Source organism: Oncorhynchus gorbuscha, linkage group LG01 (assembly GCF_021184085.1).
Source record: "Oncorhynchus gorbuscha isolate QuinsamMale2020 ecotype Even-year linkage group LG01, OgorEven_v1.0, whole genome shotgun sequence".
NCBI lineage: Eukaryota > Metazoa > Chordata > Actinopteri > Salmoniformes > Salmonidae > Oncorhynchus > Oncorhynchus gorbuscha.
In genome coordinates, this window is record NC_060173.1 from 14,663,526 (window position 1) to 14,678,377 (window position 14,852).

The window sequence follows — 14,852 nt, forward strand, 5'->3', positions numbered from 1 at the left end:
GCATTGGCTGTTTGTTATGACATTTCATCGCATCTCATGATGAATTCACCCTGGGTCAAATGCTCACATTCGCCCTCCTGAACCTAAAATATATTCTACAAATAAAATGTGTTATTTCACAATCCATGTTATTATGTAATAATAAAAACATATGTGTGAGAGGTGAATCCAGAACAGGCTGTGCTCCAGAGCTGCCCCCATTTGGTTTTTAAGTGTATGTGTGGCCCCCGATTCGGGGGCTCCAAACAGATTTGGCCCCTCTTCCTGTTTCCTCTTTCCCAGTGTCCTTTCTGACTATGTCTCAAATGGTACCCTAATTCCCTTTAAAGGGCACTACTTTTGACCAGGGCCCATACATGTAAGGGGGCATTTTGGACACAACCTCTGTCGTCACCTCTGGAAGTGGACATTGTTTGGCGAAAGTTACCTCGCTCACTCTCTTTTATTCTGGTAGCATCTTCACTATAGTGCACCATTAAGAGTCTGATATTAAATGTTACCAGACAAACCATGGCAAGGGTCTGGCTCTTTTCTTGCCTTCTGTTCACCATGGCTGTGTATGCACTGACTTTTGAATTCAATCTCATTAAAGGTAAGGCACCTTTTTTGGTATGATGGGATTTTAAAAAATGTAAATGTATGAATATGAAAGAAGGGATGCTGCAGATGTTTAGAGTTCTGTTGCATTGCTATGGGCCCGGGCAATACATATTTATAACCATTTTGATTTCACTTCCCGGAAGCAATCAGATAGAATGCTTTATTATTTGTTATGAGCACTCAAGTCTTATGTGCTTATAATATGTCATGTATTTCTATGTGGAATTTCTTTAATGGATGAAACATTAAGTCATTTAGGATAATTTTTAGATGATGGTAAGACATTATAACAAGTTATTCAAAGTCAACAACTTATGACAAGTCTTATAATGCATTACACATAGATCTATTTAAATAAGAGTAATAATGTTTTTGTTTGTTGCTGTTTTCAGTACTCTTGTGTGTAGTCTACTCTTATTGCAATACATTCCATCGGATGGATGTAACTTGTGCAGTTTTCCCTGAGGTTGGCAGAAACTCTGGAGTGTCCATGGTGTCTTACGGGAATCAATATGCCCTGAACGCCTCTCAGGCTAGAGCCATGTGCCTCTTCCTGAACATCACCATAGCGACCTGGGAACAGGTCCATACTGCTCAACAACATGGACTGGAGACATGCGGGTATGCTGAACACTGTAGGGTGGAGTGGTGGCAGAAATGTCCCACTGGGTATGTCCCCTTTTTAAGGGAGTGCAAATTGTGTATGTGTGCAGATACAGGATCGTGGAGGTAATAGGCTTGTTAAAGTACGTTGATAGTTCTACATGTTTAACCAAAATAGTAAAATATTTATTCATATAAATTCCAAGAAGTAACAATTCCTGTATGGTTAAAGTTGGAAATCTGTACTGTACATCTCCTAGAGACATTATACATTTGACCAATACATTTGTAACAAGCACAGCACAAATAAAATATCTCTTTTAAATATCCACTACAAAATAATATCTCGTGTGGTCTTTCAAACAGATATGGCTGGATAGATAAACAGGTTGCAGTTATCCCTCGCATTGTGAAGAGCATGAAATGTGGCAGGAATAACATTGGGTTAATAACATGGAGAGCACCGATTAAAACACCCTTTCATGTGTTTTGTTTCAATTTAACAGGTACATATAACTTGTATATATTTAATTATAATGCATGTTAAATTAACTAAAGCAAAGTATTGATCATAAACATGTTTCAATGATAAATGCATTTGAAAAATAGTTTGAATGTGCTTTACTTTAGAAAATTGACTTGTTGATGCCTTCGCTCACCCCATGCAGATTTAGAGAATCCTTTGGATATCACAACACCTAAAGTCCAGACCACAACTAAATCTATGAATACTACAACTGTCTCAACATCATCACCAACTACTACCAGAACTGTGAAAAACAGGGTCAAGACGACACCTAAAGTTCCAGCACCTAAATCAACAACACAAGTCTCAAGATTGGCCCCCACTACCACAACAACGACCACTTACCTGGACCAGTCAACAACCAGCTACATCTCCACCTCTCCTCCTCCCTCCCCATCCCCCTCCTCTCTCCCTTGTCCCACTTCGCTCTCTCACTTACTTCCCACATCATCTCGCTCTCTCCCCAGCTCTTTCTCTCCCTCATCTCCACCTCTCATCTCGTTTTTGTCTTTCACCTCTTCCTCCCTCGTTTCCTCTCCTTCTCAAAACACCTCCAACCACATCGAGAGCCCAGTCGGAGGTAGGTGGTAATCCTCAAATCAAATCAAATTTATTTATATAGCCCTTCGTACATCAGCTGATATCTCAAAGTGCTGTACAGAAACCCAGCCTAAAACCCCAAACAGCAAGCAATGCAGGTGTAGAAGCACGGTGGCTAGGAAAAACTCCCAAGAAAGGCCAAAACCTAGGAAGAAACCTAGAGAGGAACCAGGCTATGTGGGGTGGCCAGTCCTCTTCTGGCTGTGCCGGGTGGAGATTATAACAGAACATGGCCAAGATGTTCAAATGTTCATAAATGACCAGCATGGTCGTATAATAATAAGGCAGAACAGTTGAAACTGGAGCAGCAGCACGGTCAGGTGGACTGGGGACAGCAAGGAGTAATGTCAGGTAGTCCTGGGGCATGGTCCTAGGGCTCAGGTCCTCCGAGAGAGAGAAAGAAAGAGAGAAGGAGAGAATTAGAGAACGCACACTTAGATTCACACAGGACACCGAATAGGACAGGAGAAGTACTCCAGATATAACAAACTGACCCTAGCCCCCCGACACATAAACTACTGCAGCATAAATACTGGAGGCTGAGACAGGAGGGATCAGGAGACACTGTGGCCCCCCGGACAGGGCCTGTCCGGGACACCCCGGACAGGGCCAAACAGGAAGGATATAACCACACCCACTTTGCCAAATCACAGCCCCCACACCACTAGAGGGATAACTTCAACCACCAACTTACCATCCTGAGACAAGGCTGAGTATAGCCCACAAAGATCTCCGCCATGGCACAACCCAAGGGGGGGCGCCAACCAGGCAGAGACAGCAAGGGCGGTTCGTTGCTCCAGAGCCTTTCCGTTCACCCTCCCACTCCTGGGCCAGACTACACTCAATCATATGACCCACTGAAGAGATGAGTCTTCAGTAAAGACTTAAAGGTTGAGACCGAGTTTGCGTCTCTGACATGGGTAGGCAGACTGTTCCATAAAAATGGAGCTCTATAGGAGAAAGCCCTGCCTCCAGCTGTTTGCTTAGAAATTCTAGGGACAATAAGGAGGCCTGCGTCTTGTGACCGTAGCGTACGTGTAGGTATGTACGGCAGGCCCAAATCAGAGAGATGGGTAAAATATATAAAATATATAGTGAAAACAATAATGCTCCTAAAACGGAACCTTGAGGAACACCGAAATTTACAGTTGATTTGTCAGAGGACAAACCATTCACAGAGACAAACTGATATCTTTCTGACAGATAAGATCTAAACCAGGCCAGAACTTGTCCGTGTAGACCGATTTGGGTTTCCAATCTCTCCAAAAGAATGTGGTGATCGATGGTATCAAAAGCAGCACTAAGGTCTAAATAGCTTTTTTTGTATTGTCAATTACATTTATGATCAGCTTCCATTTTTAGATTGTTATAATATATTTGACACACCTTTATCCTTTCAGCAATATCTACGGCGCTCCTCGTCGTTCTACCCTTGCTGGCTGCGGCAGTAGCAGTGTGTTACTACAAAACGTGGGTCTTATGTTTATATTGCTGTATACTTACTTTGATCATAAGCATGTTATACATATTATACTATACATTGATTATAAGGATTTTATACATGATTATACGTGAAGATATTTATAACTAACCAAAAATAGTTTATCTGTGTCGTTTACAGTGGAAACAAATGAAGCATAGTAGGCAGAACAAGCAGAGGTGGGCAAAGCCAAGCACGAGCCAGCAAGATCCTATTGGCGCGTTGTAGCATGTATTTGCATATTTCCGTTAAGGAATGTCTCCTCTGTGAAGTGCGCATGTGCACAAACTCAATTCGACCTTGCACTCCTTCTAAACAACGCAATTTTTAAAAACTTTGGCAAAGCGTCAAGTCTATAAAACTTAGTGCATTTTGTTCGTAACAGAGTGTAGTTTTGGGAAAAGAAAAATGTATTGAGATCAGATGTTTCATCGATGAGAAAATTAGCAGAATGTCGGCTCAGTTTCAGTTCCATCCTCTCCCACTACCGGTGACTGGACTTTTTCTCACTACCCCCTTTGACGTGTCTGGGTTGCATCTTCGGTCTGTGTTAAAAATGCACTAGAACTGTTAGCGTAACATGTTACCATTTGCTCTTCTTCTCTCCATGTTTCCTTTACATTTACTTCAAAGGACCAGGGGTGTTTTCCCAATCCAATTCTGGCGCAGAGGAGAGCACAACTTGAAGGATGACATAGAGACTGAGATGTGGAGACACATGGACAGTGAGATGGATCTGCAGGACCCACAACAGAGAGAAGGAGGAGAGGAGAATGGAGACAGGAAGTTCACCAGTGACATCATCGTCAGTAATCCAGAGACCACAACAAATGGCCCTTAGTAGCAATATATGGCCATGTTGAGGGGGACTTACAGTGCTGAAAAAGACATTAGCTAAATATATTGTTGACTAACAGGAACTGCAGAAATAAGTATTAGGAACTGTAAAAATAATAAAGCTCTGCAGAGTTTTTTTTTCAGATAATGTTTCTGATAATTCAATGTATTTTTTTGTTTTATAAATGATTGAAAACAATCAAACAAATATTTTCCTTTGCCTAGATTCACTGTCATCTATTTATTTCAGTTTTTTAAATTGATTTATCTGCTTTGTCCAACTTGTATTTTTGTACAGTTTTAAGTCACATTTTGTTTTGAGTTGCAGCAAATCTTCACTTTTGTTCAATCAAAAAATGAATGCTACAAAAATGTTGATTTATTGGGTAGGGTCTAGTGCGGTGGTTTCCAACCAGGGGTACTAGGACTCCTGGGGGTACTTGGCCTATCCACAGTAGTTCCCAACCAAGGGTACTATGACCCCTAGGGGTACTTGGCCTATCCACAGTGTGTTCTTGAGAGGACTCAAGAGACCATAGGCTTACTGGTACAATGCACATGATGGGGGACTTCTGAGGAACTCAGGGCTGGTGGTACAGTCAACAAAAATGCAGCTGGTGGTAGAGTCAGGGGCATCATGCACCCCAAAAGTATGAGGGTGCACAAAGTACTTGAGGGTGGCTGGAGTTGGTTCGGGGGGCCTAGTTGGATAAATGTAGATTTTTCAAACACCTGAAACAACTTTATACTGCAATCTTCAGAGCATGATGCTCAGTGATGGACTTGGACTGAAATAGGTTCTGGTACTCATTATTTATGTACCTTTATTTAACTAGGCAAGTCAATTAAGAACAAATTCTTATTTACAATGACAGCCTAGGAACAGTGGGTTAACTGCCTTGGTCATGGGCAGAATTACATATTTTTACCTTGTAAGCTCAGGGATTTGATCTAGCAACTTTTTGCTTACTGGCCCAACAATCTAACCACTAGGCTACCTGCCGCCCCAATTTTGGTTGCAGGTACGTTTTGAGCTAATATTCTATAAGAGGAACAGGAGCTCAAGCAGTAGAACATTTGAGGTGCTGGTGAGCTCCTGCACTGATTATGCTTAATTATACACTGCTCAAAAAAATAAAGGGAACACTTAAACAACACAATGTAACTCCAAGTCAATCACACGTCTGTGAAATCAAACTGTCCACTTATGAAGCAACACTGATTGACAATACATTTCACATGCTGTTGTGCAAATGGAATAGACAACAGGTGGAAATTATAGGCAATTAGCAAGACACCCCCAATAAAGGATTGGTTCTGCAGGTGGTGACCACAGATCACTTCACAGTTCCTAAGCTTCCTGGCTGATGTTTTGGTCACTTTTGAATGCTGGCGTTGCTTTCACTATAGTAGTAGCATGAGACGGCGTCTACTACCCACACAAGTGGCTCAGGTAGTGCAGCTCATCCAGGATGGAACATCAATGCGAGCTGTGGCAAGAAGGTTTGCTGTGTCTGTCAGCGAAGTGTCCAGAGCATGGAGGCGCTACCAGGAGACAGCCCAGTACATCAGGAGATGTGGAGGAGGCCGTAGGAGGGCAACAACCCAGCAGCAGGACCGCTACCTCCACCTTTGTGCAAGGAGGAGCAGGAGGAGCACTGCCAGAGCCCTCCTCCAGTAGGTCACAAATGTGCATGTGTCTGCTCAAACGGTCAGAAACAGACTCCATGAGGGTGGTATGAGGGCCCGACGTCCACAGGTGGGGGTTGTGCTTACAGACCAACACCGTGCAGGATGTTTGGCATTTTCCAGAGAACACCAAGGTTGGCAAATTCGCCACTGGCGCCCTGTGCTCTTCACAGATGAAAGCAGGTTCACACTGCGCACATGTGACAGATGTGACAGTCTGGAGATGCCGTGGAGAACGTTCTGCTGCCTGCAACATCCTCCAGCATGACCGTTTTGGCGGTGGGTCTGTCATGGTGTGGGGTGGCATTTCTTTGGGGGGCCGCACAGCCCTCCATGTGCTCGCCAAAGGTAGCCTGACTGCCATTAGGTACCGAGATGAGATCCTCAGACCCCTTGTGAGACCATATGCTGGTGCGGTTGGCCCTGGGTTCCTCCTAATGCAAGACAATGCTAGACCTCATGTGGCTGGAGTGTGTCAGCAGTTCCTGCAAGAGGAAGGCATTGATGCTATGGACTGGCCCGCCCATTCCCCAGACCTGAATCCAATTGAGCACATCTGGGACATCATGTCTCGCCTCATCCACCAACGCCACGTTGCACCACAGACTGTCCAGGAGTTGGCGGATGCTTTGTCCAGGTCTGGGAGGAGATCCCTCAGGAGACCATCCGCCACCTCATCAGGAGCATGCCCAGGTGTTGTAGGGAGGTTATACAGGCACGTGGAGGCCACACACACTACTGAACCTCCTTTTGACTTGTTTTAAGGACATTACATCAAAGATGGATCAGCCTGTAATGTGGTTTTCCACTTTAATTTTGAGCATACATCTTGAGCTGTCTGTATCTTCATGACTGGTGGTTATTTTTTTACAGAAACTACATAAAATCTGTGTAACAGAAAGGAATATGAGTCTTATTCAGTACATTTAGTTATTGCATACTTTTCTAAAGTCTACCAACCTTGCCAGTAGGCATGCCAGCTGAGATAGTTAGACAAGCTAGTGAATCTAACTTAATTGATAGCTTGAAATGGCTTATTGGTAGCTAACATTAGTTATGAGGTTGGGAGATTGGGAACCTAAATGGGCTTTCATAAAATTGCAAGGTGACTAGCAGTATTACAGAGAAACAAAACCAAACATGTATAATTGTAAATTATTATTGTTACAGGACAAATCTAAGGGGGCATGTTTCCCTTTGCCCCCTATGGGCATGATGCCTCTGCGTACAGTCACCTAAAAAGGTTGGGAACCACTGGCCTAGAGAATACGTTTTGGGTTGGTGGAGACTGTTCCCTTACAAAAAAACATTGCAGTCAGAGTGCAGTATAACTACAGTTAGAGTACAGTATACTGTAACTGCAGTTTGCTGAAAATACTGCATACTGCATCCAAAAGTACACTGCAGTTATTCTACAATTACTGCATCCAAAATACCACAGTTGACTGCAGATTCTGCACTTTTACTGCAGTTTCAAAACGGCAATCTTTTTTTTGAAAGGGTTGCGTTTCACTTCCATCTACTGGCAGGAGACAGGAGAGGCTTCTTTAATGAGTAAAGCCAGTGGGTCTATGTACGAGGATGACTCAACACTATACATGTCAGCTACAACAGCGACTGAAATGACTGCAACACTTAACTAAGAGCTGCAGTTAGTTTCAGAGTGGGTGGCAAGGAATAAGTTAGACCTAAATATTTCTAAAACTAAAAGCATTGTATTTGGGGAAAATCATTCACTAAACCATAAACCTCAACTAAATATTGTAATAAATCATGTGGAAATTGAGCAAGTTGTGGTGACCAAACTGCTTGGAGAAACACTAGATTGTAAACTGTCAGTCAAAACATATTGATACAACAGTGGCTAAGATGGGAAGAAGTCTGTCCATAATAAAGAGCTGCTCTACCTTCTTAACAGCACTATCAACAAGGCAGGTCCTACAGGCCCTAGTTTGGTCGCACTTGGACTACTGTTCAGTCATGTGGTCAGGTGCCACAAAAAGGGACTAAGGCAAATTGCAATTGGCTCGGAACAGGGCAGCATGGGCTGGTCCTTGGATGTACACAGAGAGCTAAATATTAATAATATGCATGTCAATCTCTCCTGGCTCAAAGTGGAGGAGAGATTGACTTCATCACTACTTGTATTTATGAGAGGTATTGACATGTTGAATGCACCGAGTTGTAGCTGTCTGTTTGAACTACTGGCACACAGCTAAGACACCCATGCATACCCCACAAGACATGCCACAAGAGGTCTCTTCACACTCCCTAAGTCCAGAACAGACTATGGGAGGCGCACAGTACTACATAGAGCAATGACTACATGGAACTCTATTCCACATCAAGTAACTGAAGCAAGCAGTAAAATGTTATTAAAAAAGCAGAAAAGCAGATACAAATACACCTTATGGAACAGCGGGGACTGTGAAGCAGCAACACAAACATAGACACAGACACATGCATACACACATGATCACATACACACATGTACACGTGGATTTTGTACTATTAGATATGTGGTACCGGTGGAGAAGAGACATTGTGAATGTATTGTAATGTAATGTATAAACTGCCTTAATTTTACTGGACCGCAGGAAGAGTAGCAGCAGCTAATGGGGATCCATAATAAATACAACACGGTGTTCACGGTGTTCGTACTGTCGATTTTGGCTTTGCGCATGCTCAATAATATCTAGTGGCTACTCTACCCGGAAAAGAACGAGTTCGAGGCAGAAAATTACTTCTCTCTCTGATCTTAATTATTCCGTATTAACGGAAGTCTGCCATAATGCGACGTTTCGGTTCTGTGCAGCAAAAGATATCTTGTGTGTTTTTGACTGAGGTGAAAGAGGAACAATCCAGAAAACGCGAATGTCAAGTGAGTATGAGTTACTGCAGTTAGCAGCTAACGTTAGATCGCTAACGTGCGTTGCTAACTAGTTAGGTAAAATAACTCAAATTAACAGTTAGAATATATCCTAAATACTAATGTATAAATTAATGGTTTAGTAGATTAATGTTGTTTGTTTTCCTAATAGCTACGTTTTTGTTATGATTCTTACTCTGCACAATAGTTAGGTGGATACTAAGCTAATGCTAACTAGCTAATACGTCAACACAGCAACAGTTTATTGGTTAGTGATGCAGTCTGATGTTACCCCATTGAATGAAAACCAGAGCCATGTTCAGTACGAAAACGTGGAACGTTGCAGATAAAGATGCCATGACTAAAGCTTACGTGATTTAATATTATATATACCAAAGAGATGTTTGCTCTAGCTACATCATACATGTCTATCAACGTTGTCCTGCTGAACACGACCCAGTTGAGCTCTTGAAATGTGTCCGCTGTAAGGGTGATTTCACCATCTTCTCTCTTTTGTGGCACCAATATGAGGGGTTATGGCAGTGGAAACGGTGTTACAGAATAAACGGCTATATATTCTGTTAGCAATTATATTTACATGTTCAAGGTATCTTCTGATTACAAGTATTATCTCATCTTTTAACTAATGCAATCTATTAACCTCAAATGTAAGTTAGTATATCTAGCTGTCTGATAACACATTCTGATAGAATGGCTTGTCTTGCACAAGGTAAAAACCCAGAGTGGAATGTTAGAAAAAGATCTTGGTAACTTTCTAAACATAGCAATGTGAAGGCAAGGAGAACTCAAATCACAAAATAGGTGAAAGGAACTGGCAAAAGAGTTGAGTCCTCATTCAAAGGCAAGGGAAGTGTGAATACAAAGAGAACAGTTATTTAGCTTTTTTTTTTTACCCCAGAGTTAGAGGAATATATGTGAAAACACCATAAGATGCACATATCTTTATGTATATTCTATGACAACAAACACATTTCAATTGATATGGCGCAATACAACAAAATATGACCATCGTTTTTAGGTTATGATTGATATATATTTTTTTAGCAACTTTCATTTACTGGTAGCTGCTAAAAAAAGACAGTCAGTTGCACCTACTATGCAGGAAATCTTTGCCGTAATGATATGTCCCTCTTCGCTATCTTTTTTTTCTAACAGCAGTTTCAGGTTGTAGCCACTGAAAATGTGAACCCTATAGCACTGGAATCGAATATTGACTGTGCACTTGCCACAGAAAAGCTGGATGGCACCTGCTGCTATGTTTCAATTTATAAAGGTGAGCGTTGAACTGCATAAAGGAACACTGCATAAATTAACATTGCAGTCCACACACCTGGGCCTTTATACCCTCGTTATGGAAAAAATGAAATGAAATGTCTACACTGTAAATGGTTTCTTTCTTTTCCAGGGCAATCATACCTCTGGGCTCGACTAGATCGGAAGCCCACCAAGCAGGCAGACAAGAGGTTCAAGAAGCATCAGTATTCCCACAAAAGTTACAAAGGTTTCATGTGGAATGTGAAAGAAGACTTTAAGACGGTTCCAGAGTCTTGGGTCCCGGCACACAGAGTTCAGCACCACAATGGACAGCCTGTACCAGATGACCACGGACACATCCCAGGTGGGACACTATATATGGACACACTCCTCGAGCTGGTTTCCCGGACATTGATTAACTAAAAGGCCTGTCACTCGCTTTTCACTATTTTCTATTTACAAACGGTATGTCCTTTATATGGAAACTAAAATACTGATTGTACTTTTTCAATGTATGTTTAGGTTGGGTTCCAGTGGAGAAAGACAACAAGCAGTACTGTTGGCACTCGTCTGTTGTGGACTATGATGCTGGTGTAGCGCTGGTTCTGAGGCCCAGTGCTGAGAATGAAGACCTGCTAGAGATCACCATGGTACCACTGGCTGATCTCCTGGAGCAAACCCTGGAGCTTATTGGAACCAACGTCAATGGGAACCCATATGGTAAATGTGACATACAGTCCAAGTCCTCCACTGTACATGTATACATGCACTTCTGAACGTGGCCTTTTAGCAAGATCATCTAAATATTGTGTCGTTTCTGACAGGGTTGGGAAGTAAAAAGCAGCCTGTCCACGTCCTGGTTGCCCATGGGAGTGTACACATCAGGAACCCTCCCCCGGTGGACTACCAGCAGTTGTGTTCCTGGTTCCAGGACAGCCAGGAGGGCCGTGTTGAGGGCATCGTCTGGCACTGTAATGACGGGACCCTGGTCAAGGTAAGCGCTCTAGAACCCATCAGAGGCTCCTATTATGCAATTAAATTGAGACTTGGACTGTGGTATGTCTTCAGATTTTCTTTGTTAGTTTTCTTTCATCACATCATAATGAAATTATGAAAAGTGTGTTATTTTGTTACCTCCAGGTCAGAAGCTTTGACATTTAAGTGGTAAAACCAGTGTTTGTTTGTTTGGCTGTAGCTCCATCGTCATCACCTGGGGCTGAGATGGCCGGATGGCGACACCATCCTGAACGCTCGGCCTGTGGTCGTCCACGTCGACGGGACCATACGAGAGTATGACATCACCAGCAAGGACTTGTTTACATCTCTATCCCAGTTAAACGGACATCGCTTCAGCAGACTGCAGGACATCCAGTTTGACCCGTAACCTTTATTTAACCAGGAAGTCCTATTTAGGTCAAAAGACCTTTATCCCTAAATCCACCAGGAGCTGCCCGGAGTCTTAAGAAACATTCCTGTCAGTGGGGTCGATCAGGCTCCCTTGGGGTAATAATGTCTCATAGTGATTATGTGAAGGTCTATGTCCTTAGTGTTGGAAATGTGTGATAGCAGTGCAGCAATGGCAGCTTTCTGTGTTATCACTTTCATTCATCCCTCCATCCCATCATTTTTCCCATAGGGATTTTACCCTATGACAGACGATGTCAGTATACAACAAGTTATTGCTCACGTATACCCTGTAATCATATAGCATTAGAAAGCTTAGATTCACAGCTATCCATCAGATACATTCTCGCAATGTTCAGGTCAACTGAACTTTGACCTCTATGGTACATATTAGATATATATATTAGATGGACCTGTATAAATTTCTTTAAAAAGGAAATCTGCATACATTTAAAACTTTGTTTAACAAGTCATGAAATGACATTTCAAATTATATATAATATTACCTACTTTGAATGCGCTAGCTACAACTATTGTAAAAATAAAATCACCCATATTGTGCCATTGACATTAGAACGTTTTTAAGCTTAACCAATGAATTACATGTAATGGGGCAGCTACGCTTTTGGATTGTAACTTCGGTGATAGGAACACCACATTTCACACACTCAGCTAGAACAGGGTTTAAAAAATATTTGTAGATACAGGGCCACTACAGCATTAACCCCACTGAAGCCTTTTTCCAATATGGCCGCCAAACAACTCAATTGGGTGTTATCGGATACATTTTGCATTACCATACCTGTATGGAATATAATTGTATTAGAATACATCTTGATTTAGACTAACTATGTGTAATGGTTTGCTGCTCTCATCCAGATATTAGGTTAAAACGTATTGGCATTTTACACTGTAACGTATGCAGTCCTCTAATGAAAACAGTTAATATTTTCATCAGCTCACATCCATGTCTATTCACATGTACATATCCATGTTTGAAGATTAAATATATCAATTACTGATCATAACAGCTTCTTGGGCATATTCTAACCACAATTATGTCAAGTCATTTAACATTGTTATGTTATAGCACACCTGGCTAATTTGGTTGTATTCTACATCACTAAGAACATTTCAAGATATTATTGGGAATATAATTTTTTCATACAGGTATGGTAATGCAACATTTATCCAATAAGACCCTTTTTAGTTGTTTGGCGGCCATGTTGGGGGAAAAATGATGTGGGGTTCATGCGTGAATCCTGTGATGGTCCTGAACACTAAGAATGTCTCTGATGGAACGCAGAGAAAGCTACCATTGCTGTACTACTATCACACATTTTCTAACTCGAGAGACAGACCTTACAAAGAAATCACTGAGATATCGTCACCACGAGAGCCTGACGGCCCAGAATTAGGGGCCTTGCTCCAGGACTGTAAGCTTCCATACTGTATTACCATTAGTATGGTTGAACTAGACTAAATAGTGGGGTCACCAGTGAAACAATGGTGAGTGCAGTGTTCAATCTGGTTTAACCTGGCTATATGTCTTCCAATATGAACGAACCTGCCCAATAAAAAGCCTGTAAATATGTGTAGCCTAAGTATCATGTAAATGTACATATATTTTGACCAAATATCTATTTCAAAAGCTATTCCAAATTTTTGCCCTAAAATTAAAAGCACAGTTTGGCCACTGATGTACACATATGCACATTAAATCTGCTTTATTGATAAAGTAACGCAATAGAAAATGTATCAAACACAATCTAGCCAATATACTGTGCCTTCAGAAAGTATTCACACCCCTTAACTTTTTACACATTTTGTTGTGTTGCAGCCTACACAATACCTCAATGTCCAAGTGGAATTATGTTTTTAAATTTAAAAAGAAAAGCTGAAATGTCTTAAGTCAAGTATCCAACCCCTTTGTTATGGAAAAAAAGTTAACGTTTTCAGAAGTTGAATAGATTTTTTTTATAACATGATTTTTGATTTACTACCTCATCTCGGTACCCCACAGGTATAATTATCTGTAATGTCCCTTAGTTGGGAAGTTCATTTAATTTAAATATTTTTATAAAAAGAAAAGAAAATATACATCCAGCACATTGTGTATCTCATGTCTTGAAATATGCAGACAGATGTAATTAAAGCAAGTTTAAGTTGTAATACTTCTGACAGCTAACTTTCTAGCACCCCCCAGCAATGACATTGAGCAGTGAATCTCAAACACAGATTCAACCGGGAAAAAGGTACCTATTGATGGGTAAAAAATAAAAAAGCAGATGTTGACTATCCCTTTGATCATGGTGAAGTTATTAATTACACTTTGGATGGTGTATCAATACACCCAGTCACTACAAAGATACAGGGATCCTTCCTAACTAAGTTGCCAGAGAGGAAGGGAACCTGCTCAGGGATTTCACCATGACTTTAAAACAGTTGTGATAGGAGAAAATTGAGGATGGATCAACAACATTGTAGTTATTCCACAATACTAACCCAAATGACAGAGTGAAAAGAAGAAAGCCTGTACAGAATAAAAATGTGACAAAGAAATTAACTTTATGTCCTGAATACAAAGCTTTGTGGGCAAATCCAACACATCACTGAGTACCACTCTTTATATTTTCAAGCATGGTGGTGGCCGCATCATGTTATGGGTATGCTTGTCATTGGCAAGGCCTAGGGAGTTTCTTAGGATAAAAATAAACAGAATAGAGCTAAGCACATGGCAGAATCCTAGAGGAAACCCTGGTTCAGTCTTCTTTCCAACACACTGGGAGACAAATTCAACTCTCAGCAGGACAATAATCTAAAACACAAGGCTAAATTTATATTGGAGTTGCTTATCAAGGCATTGAATGTTCCTGAGTGGCCTAGTTACATTTTTGACTTAAATCAGCTTGAAAATTTATGGCAAGACTTGAAATTGTCTATAGCAATGATCAACAACCAACTTGACA

At 41.4% G+C, this 14,852-nt stretch overlaps 2 protein-coding genes across 3 annotated transcripts; both read left to right on the forward strand.

Moving 5' to 3' along the window:
• The first annotated feature begins 423 nt into the window (after nt 1-423).
• On the forward strand, nt 424-4,872 carry lyve1b (lymphatic vessel endothelial hyaluronic receptor 1b). The gene is made up of 6 exons (XM_046303008.1): nt 424-592; nt 1,056-1,221; nt 1,570-1,709; nt 1,872-2,309; nt 3,730-3,799; nt 4,443-4,872. Exons 1-6 carry the CDS (start codon nt 511-513, stop codon nt 4,648-4,650), a joined length of 1,104 nt encoding a protein of 367 aa, XP_046158964.1. The 5' UTR covers nt 424-510; the 3' UTR covers nt 4,651-4,872.
• A 4,137-nt stretch (nt 4,873-9,009) lies between these two features.
• On the forward strand, nt 9,010-14,281 carry lg01h12orf29 (linkage group 01 C12orf29 homolog). 2 transcript variants are annotated; one of them, XM_046345510.1, is made up of 6 exons: nt 9,010-9,216; nt 10,381-10,498; nt 10,631-10,843; nt 11,002-11,199; nt 11,304-11,473; nt 11,675-14,281. In XM_046345510.1, exons 1-6 carry the CDS (start codon nt 9,127-9,129, stop codon nt 11,861-11,863), a joined length of 978 nt encoding a protein of 325 aa, XP_046201466.1. In that variant the 5' UTR covers nt 9,010-9,126; the 3' UTR covers nt 11,864-14,281. The 2 variants fall into 2 exon arrangements, with proteins under 2 accessions (XP_046201466.1, XP_046201471.1); XM_046345515.1 differs by having other exon boundaries at nt 10,384-10,498.
• The last annotated feature ends 571 nt before the right edge of the window (nt 14,282-14,852 follow it).